The sequence below is a fragment of the Penicillium verrucosum genome (genome assembly GCF_028828655.1).
Source record: "Penicillium verrucosum strain IBT 35672 chromosome Unknown utg000003l_segment0_segment0, whole genome shotgun sequence".
Classification (NCBI taxonomy): Eukaryota; Fungi; Ascomycota; class Eurotiomycetes; order Eurotiales; family Aspergillaceae; genus Penicillium; species Penicillium verrucosum.
The window spans coordinates 2,190,228-2,210,584 of NW_026643212.1; the positions used below are offsets into that span (position 1 = coordinate 2,190,228).

At 49.6% G+C, this 20,357-nt stretch overlaps 7 protein-coding genes across 7 annotated transcripts; 3 read left to right on the top strand and 4 right to left on the bottom strand.

Annotated features, from left to right (window-relative positions):
* Positions 1-275: 275 nt before the first annotated feature.
* Positions 276-2,079, bottom strand: N7516_008512 (MFS transporter; the record flags this gene model as incomplete). Its single annotated transcript, XM_057221231.1, has 4 exons — positions 276-532; positions 592-923; positions 978-1,581; positions 1,644-2,079. 4 exons carry the CDS (start codon positions 2,077-2,079, stop codon positions 276-278), a joined length of 1,629 nt encoding a protein of 542 aa, XP_057071503.1.
* A 3,183-nt stretch (positions 2,080-5,262) lies between these two features.
* On the top strand, positions 5,263-9,345 carry N7516_008513 (phosphoribosylformylglycinamidine synthase; the record flags this gene model as incomplete). The annotated part of the gene is made up of 1 exon (XM_057221232.1): positions 5,263-9,345. One exon carries the CDS (start codon positions 5,263-5,265, stop codon positions 9,343-9,345), a length of 4,083 nt encoding a protein of 1,360 aa, XP_057071504.1.
* Positions 9,346-9,837: 492 nt separating this feature from the next.
* N7516_008514 (TOM13-domain-containing protein) lies at positions 9,838-10,503 on the top strand. The gene is made up of 2 exons (XM_057221233.1): positions 9,838-10,135; positions 10,201-10,503. Exons 1-2 carry the CDS (start codon positions 9,854-9,856, stop codon positions 10,309-10,311), a joined length of 393 nt encoding a protein of 130 aa, XP_057071505.1. The 5' UTR covers positions 9,838-9,853; the 3' UTR covers positions 10,312-10,503.
* A 199-nt stretch (positions 10,504-10,702) lies between these two features.
* N7516_008515 (membrane insertase OXA1) lies at positions 10,703-12,329 on the top strand (the record flags this gene model as incomplete). Its single annotated transcript, XM_057221234.1, has 3 exons — positions 10,703-10,792; positions 10,853-11,590; positions 11,652-12,329. 3 exons carry the CDS (start codon positions 10,703-10,705, stop codon positions 12,327-12,329), a joined length of 1,506 nt encoding a protein of 501 aa, XP_057071506.1.
* Positions 12,330-12,675: 346 nt separating this feature from the next.
* Positions 12,676-14,117, bottom strand: N7516_008516 (acyltransferase family protein; the record flags this gene model as incomplete). The annotated part of the gene is made up of 2 exons (XM_057221235.1): positions 12,676-13,340; positions 13,454-14,117. 2 exons carry the CDS (start codon positions 14,115-14,117, stop codon positions 12,676-12,678), a joined length of 1,329 nt encoding a protein of 442 aa, XP_057071507.1.
* Positions 14,118-15,473: 1,356 nt separating this feature from the next.
* On the bottom strand, positions 15,474-16,708 carry N7516_008517 (transcription initiation factor TFIID subunit 11 family protein; the record flags this gene model as incomplete). The annotated part of the gene is made up of 2 exons (XM_057221236.1): positions 15,474-16,137; positions 16,197-16,708. 2 exons carry the CDS (start codon positions 16,706-16,708, stop codon positions 15,474-15,476), a joined length of 1,176 nt encoding a protein of 391 aa, XP_057071508.1.
* An 831-nt stretch (positions 16,709-17,539) lies between these two features.
* Positions 17,540-19,033, bottom strand: N7516_008518 (adenosylmethionine decarboxylase SPE2; the record flags this gene model as incomplete). Its single annotated transcript, XM_057221237.1, has 1 exon — positions 17,540-19,033. One exon carries the CDS (start codon positions 19,031-19,033, stop codon positions 17,540-17,542), a length of 1,494 nt encoding a protein of 497 aa, XP_057071509.1.
* Positions 19,034-20,357: the final 1,324 nt, after the last annotated feature.

Genomic DNA, 20,357 nt, shown 5'->3' on the forward strand with positions numbered 1-20,357 from the left:
AAAGGTGGGATGTGTGACTCAGCGCCTCCCCGCCCTCCAGGGCTATCTCCGCTAATCTCCATTCTCTCCGATAGTTCCTTCAACTCGGAAGGTTTCCGTTTTCATGATCTGATGTGCTTTGAACAAATTTTGTATTAAAAAATATCAATATATATTAAAAGTTTGATCGATTATATATGCAATGGATATCCAAAGACGCCGTGCCAATGTCATCCAAGTTCTTTTCCACATCCTCCTCCCTTTGAAACTTTCCCGAAATCAAGTTCGCAACAAATTTATGCCTTGGTGGCTTTCTCCTCATCGTCGTGGAAGGCGAATTTCGAGAAACGACGAATGGACTCTCCCTTGAAGTAGAACACATAGGGGATGGCGCAGCAACCCAAGCCGATGAATGCAAGAAGCGAGCTGGCCCACTGGTCACCCAGACGCTCGTACATTTGCTCTGTGAACAAGACGGTGCAGGCACCCCAGATAGAACGGATGAAAGTCTTGGCTGCGAGAGCAGATGCTGCTTGATGCTGGTAGGTATCAACTAGAGAAATAGTTAGCAACAACACAGATTAAAAATGGTTTCATCGGTTCGATACATACCAAGGTAGTTGTTGGCAGAGTTGTAGAGCAGAATAATACCGATTCCAAGAATGAAGCCTCCCATCGCCGGTCCCATCCAGTGAAGGTGGGGGTAGGAAGTCCAGGCGAAGACGAAAAGACCAGCAGGGACGCACCAGCAAGCCCACATCATGGGAATCAGACGCTTTTCGGCTGGAGGCTTGCCACCGTATGCTGCGGAGACCTTAAGATAGTGCTTGTTGACAAAAGGAGCAAGGGCTGCGCTAAAGATCACACCGATAGCCAGAGGGATAAACATGAGACCGGTATTAGACGCGCTCCATCCTTTGCCACCCTGGTAAACAATTGGGTAGCTAGCAACATAGTTAGTCTCCAGTCTTCGTTAATAGAAGATGTTGATGACTTACGCAACGAAGAACATGTAAAGCAAGCCATAAATGACCGACATGTAGAGAGAAATGAACAAGACAATGGGCTCGAGGAATAGAAGCTGGAAAGGGCGGAAGAGGAAGATGCGCAACTTCTCACTCATGGGGCGAGGATCGAGCTCAGTTTCGGTGGTATACTTGGGGTCGTTCTCAGTCTTGCGAAGTTTCTGGGCTCGCTTCTTCAGCAAAATTGGTGCAAATGTCTCAGGGACAGTGAAAGTGATCAGGACCCAGGCGACAAAGGACAAAATAAGCTGGATCCAGTAAAGCCAGCGCCAACCACAATTGTCAGCCAGGAAGCCACCAACAAGTGGGCCGATGGCCGGTCCAATGAAGGGAGCAGCGCTGAATGCTGCCATCGGAACACCACGCTCCTCGTTCTTCCACAGATCAGCTAGAGTACCACCGACTAGTGTCATGGGAGCACTGAAAGCGATTCCATCGATCAGACGGCAGACAATGAGAGTTCCAATGTTCTTAGAAACGGCACATGGAATGACGAAAATCACAGCGAGTGCAAGGGTCGAGGCGTAGACAGGTCGACGTCCGAATATCTCTGAGAGTGGAGCAAAGACCATGGGTCCTAAAATAAAGTTAGAACTATACAAATCACATCACATCACATCAAATCTGTAAGTTACTTACCAATACCGAATCCAATAACGAAAACAGTGATAACAAGCAAGCTAACTTCACGACCGATACCGAATTCCTCGATGGGTCCCTCAACGTCGGCTGTAATGACACTACTGCAAAAGGCGACGACAAAACACGTGAAGGCAACCACCATGGTACAGTACCACTTGTAAGCCTTCGACCAGTTCTTAGGGTTCTCCGGATCATCGATGGTAAAGGTTACCATCTTCCAATCTTCGATTTTGCCAGTAGCATTGGACTTGACCGGCTTGATGATTTCCCCTGTCCTCGTCTCGGTGGTGTATTCGCGTAAATCGGCGTTATCGTTGACTTCGCGGATTGGTAGGTCGAGGTAATCATTGGGTTGTTTATAGTTGTTAGACCCGATGGAGGCTGTCGTACTAGTTCCATTGGTGTGGGTCTGATCTGACCTAGGGGTCTCCATGTTGAAAGATATCAGACGGGTTGTAGGGGCTGTACCCAGACAAAAGTATGAAGTGTGATAGGTATAAGTGCAAGGTGTTGTAGTGATGGCAACGTGTGATCATACAATATAGATTCTTTTGGACCCCCTTGGGGTGGCATTCTTTTATATTTCATCTCTATTAAAATTCTGCGCCGAACTTTTGGCGAGTGGGGCATAACAAAAAAAATAAAAAGCAACAAGAGCCCTCCATGGATGAAGATGCTCATACATTCTTGCTACAAGCGGAACCTTTGATATCGGCCACCCAGATGAGTTGCCTAATATGGAATAACGGTGTTATCCCCTATTAGGCAATATGCTACGATGGCGCCTTGGTATTCTTGGCATTCTTGGCATTATCGCTTGATTCCTGATTGCTCACTTTCCTTCGAGAAAGCACTTTGCTATATTTTTCAATTAACAATGCAAAGCTCTCATTATCCACGCTCTAAACGTAAATCAGGATGTAGCTCTACTTGTTGAGACATTAGTAAGTAGATCCTCCAGCGCTGGTCTTTCCTTCGAGTAAGGAGGTTCCCGAGGTCATGATACCGTCTCACTAATCTGCCGATCAAGAACGCGTCATGTATTGTTGTTAATGAGCGATCGGGAATACCCGAGTATGTCTTTAGCCTAAGAATTGTCTTTTGTATACTTCCTAGCTTGTTCAAGTGTACTTTCCCGAGTTCTAGCTTGGCATCACCCAGAAGTACCACATGTCGTAGAAAGCTCAATCAAGGGGATAGCAATAGAAGCCGAATTTATAGAGGTAAAATTACGAGATGTAAGGTGTCTTATGAGCCGATATTGCAGGTTAGGTCAAGGATAAATCAACTAAAAGACATCGAAAACGTGTGTATTCAATAGTTGTATCTGCTGGCAAAGAGACCACCTCAGAAACAACATTGAACTTGTCTAGATTAGCTCAGTCCAGAGGATATATTACAGTGTCACAGGATATTCATAACAAAAAAGGATCCCTGGGCCACAGTTGGTCAATGAGATTCTCCTTTTGCTTTTCCTTGTATAGATCGGAGCATACTACCAAATCTGGAAATTTCAAATGGGATTTCCTTATTAGGAACTAAACCTCAGGCAAGGCGGATTTCGATTTGCCACAACATTCTTTTCTCTATTGTTCTAGAATCTATGCATTAGACCAGGGCTGAAAAGCCCACCAGTAGCACTTTAAAGTGGCTGTGGGTCTATGTAGGTATCTTTTGTAGGTGTTGTCCATATCAAAGATACAAACATTCAAATCCAATGCCCCTTGCCCCAGAATTAGTGGAAACATGTATGTACTTGCGGATTTTGTTTGGAATGTTCAATTATTATTGAATGGGGAATACTCCGTACGTCTTGAGGTAAATCTTACCCCTATCCCCATAATAAAACGAGCATTTTGTTCTTTGCAATCTCGTGTACTTTATACTAGTAGTACAAAGTCCCCCATCTGAATTACACATGCTAGATACTATTCTACTGTTTAGTGTATTTTCTTTTAGTGAGAATTACGGTGAACAAAACGAGAGCAAAAATGGTTGGAAGAGCGTCTGGTATATATAGCATGTATAAAATATCTTTACAATAGAGACTATACTCTGTCCATACGTTTTTTTCACTCATATCACGGCCAGGATGAGTTGAAAGACACGGATATCATGCAAGTGTAAACTTGAACCTGCATAGTTTGGTATTCGTCACGCCGGCATCTTGTGTAAGCCCTTCCTTTCACCCTTGGAACCCGGAGGCTTTGCGATTCTAGCTCCACAGGGATGACTTGAAAATTAGTGAACAAACTACTGACACCCCTATTGACTATAAGGGACTTTGATATTACGGGATATGACCGGGAGATGAACAATAACGGACGGGAATTTGTTATTCAGCTTCTCGACCATTTCATGATTGTGGAGCCCAGCGGCCGGCGTTTGTGCATAGTAACTACTATAGCCGAAGGCGGCTTATAAACAAAACCGAGTTGCTTCCATTGGAGTGGCTTTGCACTATCGGTGCTCAGATTCCAGGACTCTTAGGATATCTTCATGTCTTAAGCATTGCACATAGAGTCTTCGCCTCACTCCGGTGTCTGTGGGAAATGCCCAACTTTGGAATGGATTATTGCACGTCTAGTATCCTCTGCAAGGTTCTCTCACTTGACGACTGTACTCTGTCTAAGATAAACCTATCAAGCATCAAGTAATTCGCTCAGGTTGTCACCAAATGGGGGTAATTACCTCTAATATATGGTTGGCCCTATGATATAATAGAACTAGAATATCACATGCCTATAAACCAAGTCATTTTCATCGCCATCACAACTGTCTTAGTCTGTGTTCTATCGCTAGGAGCGTTATATCTGGCTTCTCACGCCAGCTTCATTCGTATCGCCCGAGATACTCTCTGGCGGCGAGCTCACACCTGCCGTTAATAAGGGCGTATTTAGAAGCCTTCTATACGAGCTTTATTCGGCCCAAACATTAGGATGTGATGAGGAATATTCCAGCTTTGATATATGAAACCATGCTGGGTCCATCAATAATCATATGTATGTTTATCCATACGTTTTTGCGATGTAATTTATAGGTGATTATTTTTATTTCTTTTTATTCCATGGATTTTTCTTCCTGCCAAGTATATTTGGGCTTCCCAGAGGCCAAGAACGTCCCATTGTTGTGGTGAGTCCCTTGTACTGATTATTATACTGAGGGGATCCCCCGGGCCGATGTTGTTGACTTAGTGCCCCACAACGCCCTCCATTTAACCTCTCCGCTCTCCTTTGGATGTTATCAGATAGAATGAAAAAGCCTAGTAATGGTCACATTTTATAGATTGAAAAGTTCATTTAGTAAGATATGTGAATGAATACAGCATTGGATAAAAAAATGGAAGAAATGAGGAACTTGCCCTCAAACTTTAAATCTGTTATCAGCACATGACCCAACCTGATAAGCCGCAACAGGCTTAGGGCGGGGGAAACTCATTTCTCTTACAAAAAAAAAAAAGCGGCGATAGAGTCATCGCCGGCCTCTTCTAGCGATCTTCTCAAGTCCACTTGAGAGAGGCACTCGAGCCACTCAATCTTAATCGATACCAGGAGAATCAATTTTTATCTCCTGTGTCATACTTGACTCATTGGGTGAATCCCCAATTTGCCTCACGATGACTTCTACCGATACTTATCTGGCCATCCCGGGCTCCGTTGCATTTTCCCGCTCTCGAGGACAGGCTATTGCTACTAGCATCGGTGTCCAGGATGTCCGAGCCCAGTGGATTCACTATGTGCATACCACCCAGCCCTTGGAGGAGCCCCAGCGTGCGGTACTCGAACAATTGCTTCAGTACGGTGACATCACAGACATCCCTCCTACCTTCGAATCCACCGACGGTCAATTTGATACCTTTTACATTTTCCCACGGACCGGTACCGTCTCGCCATGGAGCTCCCAGGCCACGGGCATTTCGCACGTCTGCGGCTTGCAGAAGTACGTCAAGCGGATCGAGCGGGGTATGAAGATTTCGTGTCTTCGTAACAGTGCAGAGGACTACAAGCCGGAGTACATGGATACACTTCATGATCGAATGACTCAGATTATTGGCAAGGATGAGCCCGAGCTGAGCCTCATGTTCTCCGAGCACGCTCCCCAGCCCCTCAAGACCATCTCCCTCCAGGGCGGTACCAAGTCCCCCAAGGAGATCCTCCAAGAGGCAAACACGGAGCTCGGCTTGGCCCTTGATGATTCAGAAATTGATTATCTTGCTGAGGCCTATGGCCCGAATGGCGCAATTGCCCGTGACCCTACTGATGTCGAGCTCTTCATGTTTGCTCAGGTCAACTCGGAGCATTGCCGACACAAGCAGTTCAACGCCTCCTGGGTGATTGACGGCAAGCCCATGCCAAACAGTCTGTTTGCCATGATTCGCAACACACACAAGAAGAATCCCGAGCACACCGTCAGTGCCTACAGTGACAATGCCGCTGTGCTGGAGGGTCCCGAGGCCGCGTTCTGGGCCCCCGATCCGACAACTGGGCAGTGGATGCACACCAAGGAAGTTGTGCACTTCCTGGCCAAGGTTGAAACCCACAACCACCCTACTGCCGTTTCGCCTTACCCTGGTGCGGCTACGGGATCCGGCGGTGAAATCCGTGACGAGGGTGCCGTCGGCCGTGGCTCGCGCCCTAAGGCTGGTCTCTCTGGCTACTGTGTGTCAGACCTCTTGATTCCTGACTTGAAGCAGCCATGGGAACTCGATGTCGGCAAGCCAAATCACATTGCCAGCAGCTTGGATATCATGTTGGAGGCACCCATTGGTAGCGCTGCTTTCAACAACGAGTTTGGCCGCCCCTGCATTGGTGGATACTTCCGCACTCTGCTCACTGAGATCGACGTGGGCAATGGTGAAAAGGAAGTTCGAGGATACCACAAGCCCATCATGATCGCTGGTGGTGTCGGAACCGTTCGCCCTCAACACGCCATCAAGCACCCAGACGTTGTCAAGCCCGGTGCTTTCCTTGTCGTCCTTGGAGGTCCCGCTATGCTTATTGGTCTGGGAGGTGGTGCTGCCTCCAGTATCGCTTCCGGTGAAGGCTCTGCCGAGCTTGACTTTGCCAGTGTCCAGAGAGGTAATGCTGAAGTCCAACGGAGAGCCCAAGAGGTTATCAACGCTTGTGTAGCCATGGGAGACAACAACCCCATCAAGTTCATCCACGATGTTGGTGCCGGTGGCTTGTCCAATGCCCTTCCCGAACTGATCCACGACTCGGGCTTGGGAGCTACGTTCGAGCTTCGTGAAATTGATAACACCGACCGTAGCATGAGCCCCATGCAAATTTGGTGCTGTGAAGCCCAAGAGCGCTACGTCATGGCCGTCGGCGAGGAGAGCATGAACAAGTTCACTGCTATCGCTAACCGTGAGCGTTGTGGCTTCTCCGTTGTCGGTCGTGGCGGCGGTTCGTCCGAGGAAGAAAAGAGACTCATTCTCCTTGACCGAGAGTCCAAGGAGTACCCGGCCCCCATCGACCTTCCTTTGTCTGTGCTTTTCGGAAAGACTCCTCGCATGACCCGAACTGTCGATTCGCGGAAGCTGAAGCTGCCCGCCGTGGACTCTAGCCTCAGCAAATATCTTCCCTCTCTCACCTCGAGGACGGAGGTTGTCGATGAGGCTATCAAGAGAGTTCTGTCTCTGCCTGCAGTCGGCTCCAAGTCTTTCTTGATCACTATCGGCGACCGCACTGTTGGCGGCCTGACAGCTCGTGACCAGATGGTTGGCAAGTGGCAGACACCCGTGTCAGATGTCTCGGTTACTGCCACCTCCTTGGCCCAAGGTATGAAGACCGGTGAAGCCTTTGCCATGGGTGAAAAGCCTACCCTGGCTCTCATCTCCTCGGGTTCGTCTGCTCGTATGGCTGTTGCTGAGTCTCTCATGAACTTGGCTGCTTCTGATCTTGTGGATCGTCTCAGCCAAGTGAAACTCTCAGCCAACTGGATGTCTGCCGGTAGCCACCCTGGTGAGGGTGCTGCTATATATGAAGCCGTGGAGGCCGTCGGTCTGGACCTGTGCCCTAAGCTTGGTATCAGCATTCCCGTCGGCAAGGACTCTATGTCCATGAAGATGAAGTGGAAGGATGAGACCTCGAATGAGGCCAAGGAGGTTACTGCCCCGATGTCCTGTGTCATTTCTGCCTTTGCGCCGGTTGGCGACTTCACCAAGACCTGGACCCCGGCTCTTCGCAGCTTCGAAGAAGTTGGAGAGACTGTCCTCATGTTTGTCGATCTTTCGTCCGGTCGCAAGACTCTTGGCGGATCTGCTCTTGCCCAGGTCTTCAACGAAGTCGGTTCCGAGTGCCCTGACGTTCGCGATGTTGATCTCTTCCGGGACTTCTTCGATGCTACGCAGCAACTTCAAGAGGCCGGAATTGTTTTGGCTTACCACGATCGCTCCGATGGTGGTCTTCTGACTACTCTTGTTGAGATGATGTTCGCCGGTCGCTGCGGTGTTGAGATCATGCTCGATAATATCTGTGCCTCTTTCAACACCAAGGATGTCATTGAATCCCTTTTCACTGAAGAGCTTGGTGCTGTCTTCCAGGTCCGCAAGGAGCACGAGATCCAGTTCCGCTCATGCTTCGCCACTTGCGGTCCTCCTCCACGTCTGATCCACAAGATTGGACGTGTGGCTCAACAGCCCAAGCAGGACCTTGCCATCTACCACAAGGCCTCTTTGGTTTACCGCAACACCCGTTCCAGCCTGCAGCAGACCTGGGCCAAGACCTCCTACCACATGCAGAAGATCCGTGACAACGCGGACTGCGCGGAGCAGGAGTATGCCAACATCCTTGACGATGCCAACCCCGGTCTCTCTTGGAACCCTAGCTTCGACCCTAAGGACAAGGGCTTGCCCATGATGACCAGCCTTTCCCAATACTCCCCCTTCGCCAACAAGCCCCGCGTTGCCATCCTTCGTGAGCAGGGTGTCAACAGTCAAGCTGAGATGGCCTTTGCCTTCAACACCGCTGGTTTCTCCGCCGTCGATGTTCACATGACCGACATTATTTCTGGTCGTGTGTCTCTCTCCACCTTCGCCGGTCTCGCTGCCTGCGGTGGTTTCTCGTACGGTGACGTCTTGGGTGCTGGCCAGGGTTGGGCCAAGTCCGTTCTGCTGCACGAGAACACCCGCAAGGAATTCCAGGAGTTCTTCGAGCGCCCGGACACCTTCGCCCTGGGTGTCTGCAACGGCTGCCAGTTCTTGTCTCGTATCAAGGATTTGATTCCTGGTGCGGGTTACTGGCCCAGCTTCGAGCGCAATGCCAGCGAGCAGTACGAAGGCCGTGTCTGCATGGCCCGCATCTCCGACCCCGACCCATCCCGCCCCAGCGTCTTCTTCCACGGCATGGACGGAACTTCGCTCCCTATTGCCGTTGCTCATGGCGAGGGTCGTGCCTCCTTCGCCGGCTCCCAGGGCGTCTCGGCTTCCGACTTCGTTCGCGAGGGTCTTGCCCCCGTCCGATTCGTCGACAACTCCTCCCTCAAGCCCACCATGAAGTACCCCTTCAACCCTAACGGCAGTCCCGAGGGTATTGCCGGTGTGCGCAGCCCCGACGGTCGTGTCCTTGCTATCATGCCCCACCCTGAGCGTACTGTCCTGAACGGTATTGCCAGCTGGTTGCCTCCGAATGCCGAGTCCTGGGGCGATATTGGCCCTTGGGGACGTGTCTTCTACAGCGCCAGACGCTGGGTCGGTTAGAATTTCTAGTCTATATTTACGAATCTTTTTTTTTTTCAACTGTTTTTCTCCCTATTTATTCTGAGTTCTTGTCCATATTGTCCGTGAACTGGAGTTTGAAAAGAAAAAAAGAACATACCAAAATGATCTCTCAAATCAGTATATAACAAAATTGATCAATACCATTTCCAGAATATTAATCCAGTACAAAATTATGTCTATGAAATACCCATGGATATAGTAGAATTCATATAACGAGTGTATTACAATTCTCCTGGATAATATTGAAATTTCCTCGAGTAAACAAGACGCTATTCACAGAATCGATGGGCCTCAGATAGAGACCACCATGGATGGATACGATATGCTGACATAATCCACATGATACCCCAGCGAGCTCATCGGGCCCATCGCATCAACTTTAGCCTCTTTTACTTTGCCGTTTTTTTCGAGATCAAGGGTCAACACCAACTCCGACTCCGCTATTTAAAGATACAACACAGCTACTCGGTCTTCTCCAATCCTAATAATGGCCTCCGATGCCGCCTCCGCCTCGCCCGCCGAGCTCTACGACTCTGCTATGACCGTCCCCTCCGACTCAGAGAACTACTCCGCGAACCATGAGATGTCCTCCTCGGTCCCATCAACCGCAAGCTCACTCGTGATGCTTTACAATCCGCCTAGTGTTTGGGGTATTCTGCGCGGAGCAGCCATCAACCTCTTCCTCCCCTTCGTTAATGGCCTCATGCTCGGCTTTGGAGAGCTGTTCGCACACGAGGCTGCTTTCCGACTTGGATGGTCTAACACTAAGGTATGTGGAATCTTATATATCTCATTTTGATCCTGATGACTGATTCGCTGCTTTTTATTATATAGATCTTCCCTACCCACCGCCGCTCACATGCAGTGGGCCCGGGTATTGAGATGCGGGAGCTTCCTTCGGAGCGGAGACGTCCTGGACTGAGGGATACTGCTTCTTTGGAATAAGCGATTGATGTTTATTCTGCCTTTGGATTCCGTTCCAGAATGGCTGCATTTACGCGGGAGACAAAAACCGAAGCATATGTGATTTGGGATCGATACCTGGCTTTCTATGCACACCTGAATTTAGTGGTTGTACATAGACTTGTTGACTCAGGGGGGTTGGCGTTTGGCGAATTAGGATTTATATTTTTGCAACCAGCTTTTGTTATAGAATATCCAAGTCAATGACCTGGGGAATATCATATTTCCATATTCGAGTCTCCGTGCCTGACCCGTACCCGTACCCGTGATCCGGGGGTAGTTACCGCCCGGGCAGAAAAAGTCGCGCCGAAAGGTAGGAGAACAACTCTTCCGTAGTTGGTTATCTTCCCATCTTTAATTATCTCAAACCACAATGATGGGACATGTTGGCCTGAAAGGGTCCGGCGCAGCTGCTACCCTTGCAAGTCAGAGGATGACCGTCATGTCCCGCTCCTCTCGATCTGTCTGTTCTCCCGTTGACTCGGAATTTGCAAAAACATAAGAAATTGACTTGGCTTTGTAGATATCCACGTTGCGGTCACAAAGTCTGCGGTTCCCTAGCCAGCGCGGCCAATTGAAGTCAGCACTATCCGGAAGTGCTCCATGGCGCATGACACCAGCTGTTATCGGCCCGGCCGCAGTCCGATTTAATTCCACCTCCTCCGACTCAACACTCCCCGAATTCGCTTTCGACGGCACATTGAAGAATGCGGTAAACATACACGATATTACTACGATTCCGGAGCGCATCGGATACCTTAAGGAGCTTGGGCTGGACTTCGGTTGGGGCTTTTCGTCGACGATGCAATGGCTTATCGAGCACACTCACATTTGGACCGGCATGCCATGGTGGGCTAGTATCGTGGCTGTCGGTCTTATTACTCGTGTTGCAATGCTGAAGCCTGTCATTGGCGCATCCGAGAACGCAGCAAGGATGACCAACGCCAAATCTAAGACCGACCCTCTCCGGCAAAGAATGGTCGAGGCCTCGTCCGAAGGGAACCAGCAGGAAGCCCAGGTTGTAAGGGCCCAGCTCAAGGAGATCAATGATGCCCATGGAATTAAGACTTGGAAGTCCCTTCTTCCCATGTTGCAAATTCCACTTGGTTTCGGATGTTTCCGAGTCGTGCGAGCCATGACTTCGTTGCCAGTACCGGCCATGGCCATGGAAACAGCGGGATGGGTTAAGGACCTGACTGTTGCTGATCCCACTTACATCTTGCCAATGATTGCTGCGGGAACGCTGTGTCTATCTCTGAGGGTAAGTCTTGGTCTCATGTCATCTACTGTAGCCTAGCCGCGATACTAACCCAAGACAACAGAGAGGTGGTGAATCCGGCCAAATGCCCATGATGCAAACCGAAGCAGGAAAATATATCATATATGGTTTCCCCGTCATGTCTTTTGCCTTCATGGCATTCATGCCGAGTGCCCTACAGTTCTACTTCGTGGCAACCGGTCTTTTCGGCCTGGGTCAGACTTACCTGATCAACTCGAGCATCTTCCGGACGTGGATGTCCTTGTCGATTGCCCAGAAGCCATCCAGCGGGCCGACGTTCTCGGCAGTCACCCAAAACACCCAAAGCAAGGGCCTTCGCCAACTGCTGGAGCGACTTGAGAAGGAAAAAGCCGCGCAAGAGAAAGCACGCACCGCAATCCCTGTGTCACTTGCACAGGAAGATGTGAAGATCAGCTTCATTGACCGCATCTACCAGAAGTTCGGGAAAGCCGGCTCCAGCTTGTCTAAATCAGTCTCAGAAACTATGGGCACTTCAACAGTCGAGCAACGTATTGCCCAGGACCACAAGAAGCGCGCAGATGAATACGAACAACAGCGAAAGGACGAGGATGAGCTCATGCGGAGAGAGCGTAACGAAGCTCGTCGCAAGGAGCACATGAAAACCCTGGAGAACGAAAGGACCAAGGCGAGCAAGTCTTTGAAGAATAGCCAGGCGGCTGCTCGCAAACCTAACGGGCGACGTGGTTCTCGCCGTGCTTGATCGGCGTGTGTTTATACAAACTGTAAAATATGGCGCAGTGGCATTTGCATTTTCTTTTTGTGATTTGGAAGAGTAGAATTTAGTTCGATCACAATCTCCATTTTGGCTATGTACACTTCTATATAGAATTGAAGCTTGCATCACTCATCTTGCTATCGTATTGACTCAAGACTTGAAGAGCCAGGAAAAGGAAAAGCCAGAAAAAGTCATACTATGTACATCCATGGCCATGGACCAGCCATGCCGAGGAAAAGCAAGTCTTACTAGATCACACAACACCAAAAAGCCTAGGTCAAACCAATCAAATCTATAGTATCAACACGTACGGAGAGAAAACGAAAGAATATCAAGTCTGCATAGGTATCGATTGCAAAGGCAACGACGTCTTCTCATCCTCAACAAATACAGCCTTCTCTAGCTTCTGAGTCATAGAGGCACAGAATGTATCCACATACGCCGTCCACAGCGCCGCAAGGAGATATACAAGTCCAATCCAGAGCGGAATACTAATCCCAACGACCCACGGCGGCCGGATACGCAACCAGTCGTCGCGTTTGTCATCAGTCAATGGCTCAGGACCCTTCCACGGCTGACCACTGATGCCATATAACATCCAGCAAAGCACGACCCGCAGCATAGTTCCGTGGATGAGGTAGACGGCGAAACTCTGCTTGCCGAGCCAGAGGAGGAGTCTGCTGGAGAGGAAGTCTTTTGTCGAGGGAGAGAAAAATATCGCCAGGATGATCATGTCAATTGCGAGTGCGGTATAGCGTTTCCCGACGTTGACGTCTGGCGGGAATATATAGTGGCTTGCTTTGAGCATCACGTTCGACCAACCGGTCCATTCTGGATGTTCACCGGGGTATGAAGCGAGGAATAACGCGAAGATCGTGAGTGGGATAGTCAACATCTTCCTTCCTCGCGGGTGCTTTTCTATCCAGTCTTTGAGGGCTGTGTGGTAGGAGAAGTCACTGAGGAGCATGCCGTAGATGGCTTGCATCTGGAAGGTTTCTATAGAATCGGCATTAGCAACGGGGTTTATTTTGGCTTCAAGCATACTAGATCCGTAGATTGAAGCTTCATATGGTTTTATGTTGTATCTTGTATCCACGAGAAACACTCACCTATATCCTTTCCGGCATTCTGATGGAAATACAACAACATTCCAAGATAGACCACAACCCTATACCGAAACTTGACGAACATAGTCGCCGAAAGCACCAGAAAAACCAACATAGACGAACAAAGCAGCGGTAGCAGCGCCCACTGATGATCATCATACGCCATATATCCGGTCGTCCAAGTGGACAAGAAATTCATCGGCAGACGAATAAGTTCCTTCCAAAAGGAATCCGCCAGATCCGGTGCCGCATATCGACACCACCAGCAATCAGATCTATTGGCAACTATAAAGCCGCCAAATTGCGCCACAGTCCATGAAATGAACAGCGCAATCGTCGCGGGGAAGATGAGTCGTGGTGGTCGACGAAAGGCGCTCTTTGCGATTGTTTCGAATGCCCCTGTTGTATCACCTGCCCGCGACAGCTTGAGTGGTTTGAGTGCGCAGACGTAGCCGGTTAGGAAGGCGAAGATTGTTACGCCTAGGCGGCCTTGCCAGGGGATGCGGAGGATGGGCCATTGGAGAATTCGTGGGGTTGCTTCTTCGTTGTCGCGTGGTGAGAACAGATCGTAGTCCCAGGCTCGGGCGAGATGGGTGAGGACTACTAGGAATGAAGCGATTCCTCGGAGGCCCTGAAAGTTCAATTTGTTAGACGTTTTTTGTATCATAAGCACTGTCTGCTTTCAATAAACATACATCGATCCATTTAACACTCTTTTTGGGATCTCCTTTCACTGCTGGATCGGAGGACCAAGGTAAAGGTAAGGATGTAGGTATTGTGTCTATTAAACGAGTGTATAGATGAGAGGATTGGAGGTATTGCATTATAAAAAGAAGTCAAGAACTCCACGATGCAAATATAGAAGAACCACACAGGCTATGAACTAAGTTGACTAGCTCTCACTCCAACTGAAAATGAGTTAAAAAGAAACACAAAGAAAACAAAGAACAGACACTGGCCCTAACTGGCGATCGCATCAAGAAAGAGGCTGCCAAGAAGAAGGGGAATTGAAGTCGACGCGGCCCTGCAAGTGGTATAGCCCTTATGTCCCAGATCCAATCGTATATTCCCTGAGAAACAGGTGCACATATAGACTAACTAGTTAAGTTAGTTAACTATGTTAGTCCCACATTGCATTGAATGAACACAGGCCCTTGCTGCACGGCTTTCTGCAGGGTTGAATGACCTACCTGATTCCTGTTTTTGAATTCCTGTTTTTGGGGAAAGAGATATCATATTTCTACTATTGCTTCTACTATTGTCATCTAGTCCATCTTGACTCCGTTAGTCCGTATCTTGTATGACATTGAGGATAGCCCTAATTCCGAAAATGCCCAATGTACCCAATCAGACCTTCTAGCTATGTAGGCAGCAATAGAGAAGTTGCGAAAAACACCAACTTCCTACAAATAGTGTCATCCAGGAGGACATGGCTGTTCTTGGCATGTCTGTTACACTACCTACAATGTTATAGGCATGGAGTGGACTACTATGTTGTAGTTTGCAAACCGGGCAATTCGATACAAAAGTGAAAATCAGATGTGAGACATCATGGGAAGACAATGGTGCATATAATCATCCCTAGTCGCAGCCTTATGACATTAGCCAATACGAATCATGTTTGCTCACACGGAGAGCACATGGATGCGTTGTAAATGACACGGACATTCTTCACCCCCTGCCAAGAGGGCTTCCAGATTCGATGTATCAAAATCTAGTGGAATGTGCGATTGGAATACGGGTACGAGTATGTTCTAATTTAAGAACGGGGTTTTCATCTACTACAAGTATGTTATACTAACTAGTGAATGAAGGCCCAATAAAGGACATCTCGAACCCATTGATAGTACGTAGTATGTTGCAGAAGAGAATAATCATATCAAAGCCGAATCAAACCCTGTCTATCGTAACAATTTCCCCGCAAAGCCCCAGATCGCCGATCATAGTGTATTAGACATGAAAATGAAAGTAAAACCAAAAAAAAAAAAAACCCGCCGGTATGCAATGGAAGACAGTTGGGTGGTTATCGGAAAAGCCTTCTCCCACCTGCACTTCCTGAGTTCCAAGTGAATGAGCCTCGAACGCCCAGGTTCTCTAGACTCAATCCCGAGTAACCGACTCCTCCACCTTCACCATCACGTTTTGTCCGCCGTACTGCTTCACGCAGATGTGATGGTAGAAGCTGGCCACGGTGTGGGTTTGGTGGAGGACGGAACTCACGTTTGGGGCGGAGAGGAGTGGGAGTTGGGATAGAAGGTGTAGGCGTACGGTTAGAGTCAAGTGCTTCTTTCTTAACTCCGTTGCTGAAAGAGGCGGAAGCCGAACCAGGGACTGGGGTTCCTGTGGGGGTCGGGGTGGAGGGTTTGGAGTTTGCGGTCACACTTGAGGCTTTGGCCTGGGCGGCGGCTTCGGCAGCGGCTTCGGCAGCGGCTTCTTCGGCCTCAAACGCATCGCGCGCAGCGAGGTCGTGTGCTTCGGCCCATTGGGCCTGGACCGTTCGCGCCATTTCGATCACTTCACCGGCGAAGACCTTGGTGAAACCATTGACGGTCGTCACCACGCTGGCTGGGACGGATTGTGAGAGGGCATGGTTGACGATACGGCGGAGTGTTTCTTTGCGCAGCTTCGCTCGTTTGAAGAGATCGTATCGCTCTGATTGCATGGGGTTGAAAGCATCAACCAGAATCCTGTCCAAAATCAACGTTAGCTTCATCCAATATGACCGGAAGGACGGGAGGAAACATACGCTAGGTTCTTCTTCTCAGCCTCTGTATCCGTAGCTCCTTCTTGCTGCCCAAATAGCTCTGCCTCATCGTCCTCGTCATAATCGTCCGCATCATCAGCACCTCCACCTCCACCACCTCCACTGCCAGAAGGACCACCTCTAACTGAACCCTCGTTTTCGACTGATCCGAACCGTGTAGAATCTCCCGCTCTAGCGCTGAGAGCATCATCACGCTCCCGTTCTCGCTCTTTCTCGGCTTTACTCTTGCGTCCTCGTTTCTTTCCACGTGAAGCACCAGAGAAGATTCCGTCTGCGCTTGCTCCGCCCAGACTCCCTGTGAAACTACCTGTCACGCTCCCTGCTTCACTGGTACCACCGAAACTGCGATCTCCAACATCGATCCCGGTCGGGAATGAAGTCTGGCGGAGTGGATGCATGCGCTGCTTCTTTCCAAGCGGCTGCGATGCGGAGGAGGAGATGGAGGGTCGTTTGAGGGGATTGGGTGATGATTGGTATGGTGGTGGTGACGACATTTTGAGAGTTTGTAGCGGATAAATAGGGGCGGAATGTATTGTGTGTGTGATAGTTCGATAAACTCGTATTCAGTACATTCAACTGCGACGATGCTCAGTCTACTCAATAGAGTATGAGCGCAAGCTGAAGCTCTTTCGAGGCCCAAGGATTTCGCGCTGCGCCGTTGCGCCAGGCGAGGAAGGTAGATACCAACCTCGGATTTTAAAGAAGAATGAGGGTTGGTTTTGAGCAATAGTAAGATATCTCTCAAATGACCATAGATCGTGATGTGATTTTGTGGGGGAGTTTCAGTCAAAGTAGTTCGTCAATCGATTGGAAGTAATTTGGAGACACGAGATAAGGACGCATCTCACCGCCTTCTATTTTAAGCCAACAATAGCCCGATTCATATTGGCCGCTGTACGGAGAACGTGTGTAGGAACTCTAGAATTTACATTCTACACTGAAGCCAATATGATGCAGAAAATAATAATTGTGGTTCAAGACGCTTGAATGGACCCTGCAGATGAGTCTTCAAACCCAGGTATGATGTATGATCAAAGGAGTGACAGAACGACGAAATTCCGAAAATAATTGAAGCTCAATGTACCCATGATTCGAGCTTTCTCGACTGAGCCACTGTAACGAATGCCGAAAAGAATGGATCGCTCAGCTTAATCATGCAATGCTGTACACTATGTAAGGAAACAAGATGGACATAAAAAATAAAGAAAATAAAGAAAAACGTGCAAATGTTGAATGCCAAGGTGACAAAAACCCAAACGGATGGAAAGGTCGCACCCGCGAGGAGAGAACAGCCCAATGGCGGATAGCTGAAGAGCCAGGCCATCTTAGAATCCCTTCTCTCCAAGTCGCGGTGCCCCCCCTTCCCAGTCATTGCGTTCGTAGTAACGGAATACAAGATCATACCCATTCAGCTCATGGACGATGCGGTCGACACGACGGTAGCCTTCGACGTGCTCCATCTTGTTGCTGCGGCGCAGCGCCTGGCGCTGAGCATGCGCCACATCACACTGCCCATTCGCCTCTTCGAGCTCATCCGACGCGGGCTTGGTCTCGAACAAGGTGATGCTAAAACGGCCAGGCTTGAAGATCGCAACAACCTGCTGGATGATGTCGGCAGTAGCCTTGCCGTTCTGAGAGTGCGGGACGTTGGTCTCGAAAGATGCGTACGAACACTGAGGCTCCGGCGTCACATGCACGGTGAAGTAGTGGGTCGGTGCGTTGCCATCAGGAGCCGGCACAACGCCATTGGCAGAGAAGCCACATGGAGTGAAGAGGTACGCATCGATGCGAGCATCCGGGAACTTGCTCTTGGCGTACACGTCAGACAGGCCGCATGACTCAGAGACGACAGTGCCCAGAGCGTGACCCTCGGTGGTGAGCTCGGCCGGCAGGGCGCCACCAGTCTCCTCATCCATGTCGGAGGTGTTGCTGAAGACGTCGAGGTGATCAGTACCATCGTCTTTCTCCGAGTTGCGGTGACGTTTCTCGGCCACAACAGTGGCGTTTTCGAGGTAGAACTGCTTAGCGTTTTCCTCGTCAAGGTCGGTCATCAGAACCTCGAGGGTCTCATCGTGCTCATCACAGTCAGTGCGCGGATTGGCATCAGGGAAGTCAAGGACCTTGGTTTCGGTCTCGTTGAAGTTAACCTCCTCCTTAGGACTCGCCGGTGGGGTGAGCACGGTGCCAGGCTCGGTAAGGTAAAGATACCAATGTTCTCCATTCATCTTGCCGATCATGTAAGCGCTGCCGTTGATGAACAACCTGTCCATAGATCGCACTTCATCGCGCCAACTGCGGTGAGGGCCACGCTGACGGTCAGGGAACAAGAAGTTCTTCCGGCTGTAGAAGACTCGGTAGGGGGCCGCAGCCACTGTGATACCCCGGGATGGAGGGGCCGTGGCGCGTGGGAACCCTGCGAACAAGGCAGCGATTTCCAAGATGCGGGGGAGTCCCGAAAGCAAGGTAGTAGTTCCGCACGTCTTGAGAATCAACTTGTGCGGCCAGACAAACATGCTGGACTCGGACAGAAGGTAGGCGTCCATCTCATCGGAGGAGATAACGGAAAGCACCTGGCAGTTGACCAGGTCCAACATATCCTTCCAAATTTCCCCGGGCACCTTCTTAAGGCCGTCGGGGCCGGCAGCGCCTAGCTCAGCGGCAGATGGTGCAAACCATACCTCGAGAAGCTTCTCAGGACCTTCGAAGGCATTGGTCGAGTCGAGATCCTGAGTGGCCTCGTAGTTAATTGTCAGAGACGGCGTCCCCGCGAACGAGGATGGCGAGGTGGTGTAGTTCGTTGGAATACCGACGTAAACCATGATGACGGATGTAGCTTGAGCTGTTGTACTCGTGTGTTAAACGAAGCAGAAACAGTGACGTCGGACCGCCCTATGTACTTCGATGGAGATAGGCTGTAGAAGCACTGTCTACTTGCCCAGACGAACAAGGGGGCGATGCCCGTCTGAGAAGAGAAGGCCCTGAAACAAAAACTTAACTGGTCAGGCCAGGCGGATATAATCTCCAAACAGACCGAAGGGCTGCTAAGGAGGTCGGAAGGCGAAGGACAAAAAGAAGATGCTAAGAGAAATGGTGACTAGCAGTCGGTACCCTCGTCCTGGAAGATACCGATACCGGTCAAAGTATCGGGTCTAGCAGACGAGAATTCTGCTTTGTAAATAAAGTTATTGGGAAAACGGGAGAGCTGGTGACGACGGGAGTCGTGTTATCGAGGCCTAGAGCAGTATGGCAGTTAGAAACAGTGCTATAACAGAGAGGAGCGACACATGGAAATTCGTTTGCAGTATTTGAGGTCATGGCATTGACCATGATATCCCGATCCAATGCCTTTTGATTGCTTTTGCCAATCGGCGCTTCTCAAAGACAGAGCGGGAATCACACTTACTTCGCGGGCTTGGACAAGAATCGCAGAAGGTCAGTTGGGCTCATGGAAGGCGAAGACAAGTTCGGCTTAGATCAGCACGAGGTAGCGGAGGGCCACAATCGTGAACATCGGCGGGGTCTGTCTGTAGGACAGTCTCACCCAGAAGCCCAATGGGTGCCCGAGATCAGGGATTGATTACTCTAGAGAGAAGAAGGAATCTCTCGCTAAAAGATATTGGCGAAAGAGTTTTTTGTTTTGGCCTTGGTGACCTCGAGTGGGAGGGGGAAGTGCAAAATATTTGCTGAAGACCAGTTCGGTTGGTAATAAGTGATTTTCTCTGTGGGCCTGCGATAGGGTGGGGCAAAACGGATCAAAATCTGTCTGACATCAGGGAAAGAGATTGTGTTAGCTGATGCGTCAATTGCAGGGAATATATTGGAGCCTTGTGATACGTTACATACAGAATGAGCAAGTTAGAAGCTGCAGTAATATGCAGACCGTCACAGACACCTGTCAGAGAGGAAATGGCGGGAAAAAAAAGAGAGCCAAACCGGGCGAGGCCCCGGTTCTCACACGAGCGGTGATGCCCGGCAGAATTAGACTTTGTCCCTGGAGCTATTATGTAAGGTCAGCCTGACTCAGCATAACTATAGCGGGGAGCCCTGGAGCGGGGAGATCTCCAGTACTATGTACGTCTCTATGTCTAGGGCTGCAAGTATCAATGTATCAAGTACACGGTAGGAATGTTGAGATCAAGTAGT

Bases quoted from the DNA above. Each gene is read 5' to 3' on its own strand.
- N7516_008514 (XM_057221233.1), top strand. From the start codon at position 9,854: ATGGCCTCCGATGCCGCCTCCGCCTCGCCCGCCGAGCTCTACGACTCT. The intron at 10,136-10,200 runs GTATGTGGAATC...TTTATTATATAG, and splicing joins TTGGATGGTCTAACACTAAG to ATCTTCCCTACCCACCGCCG.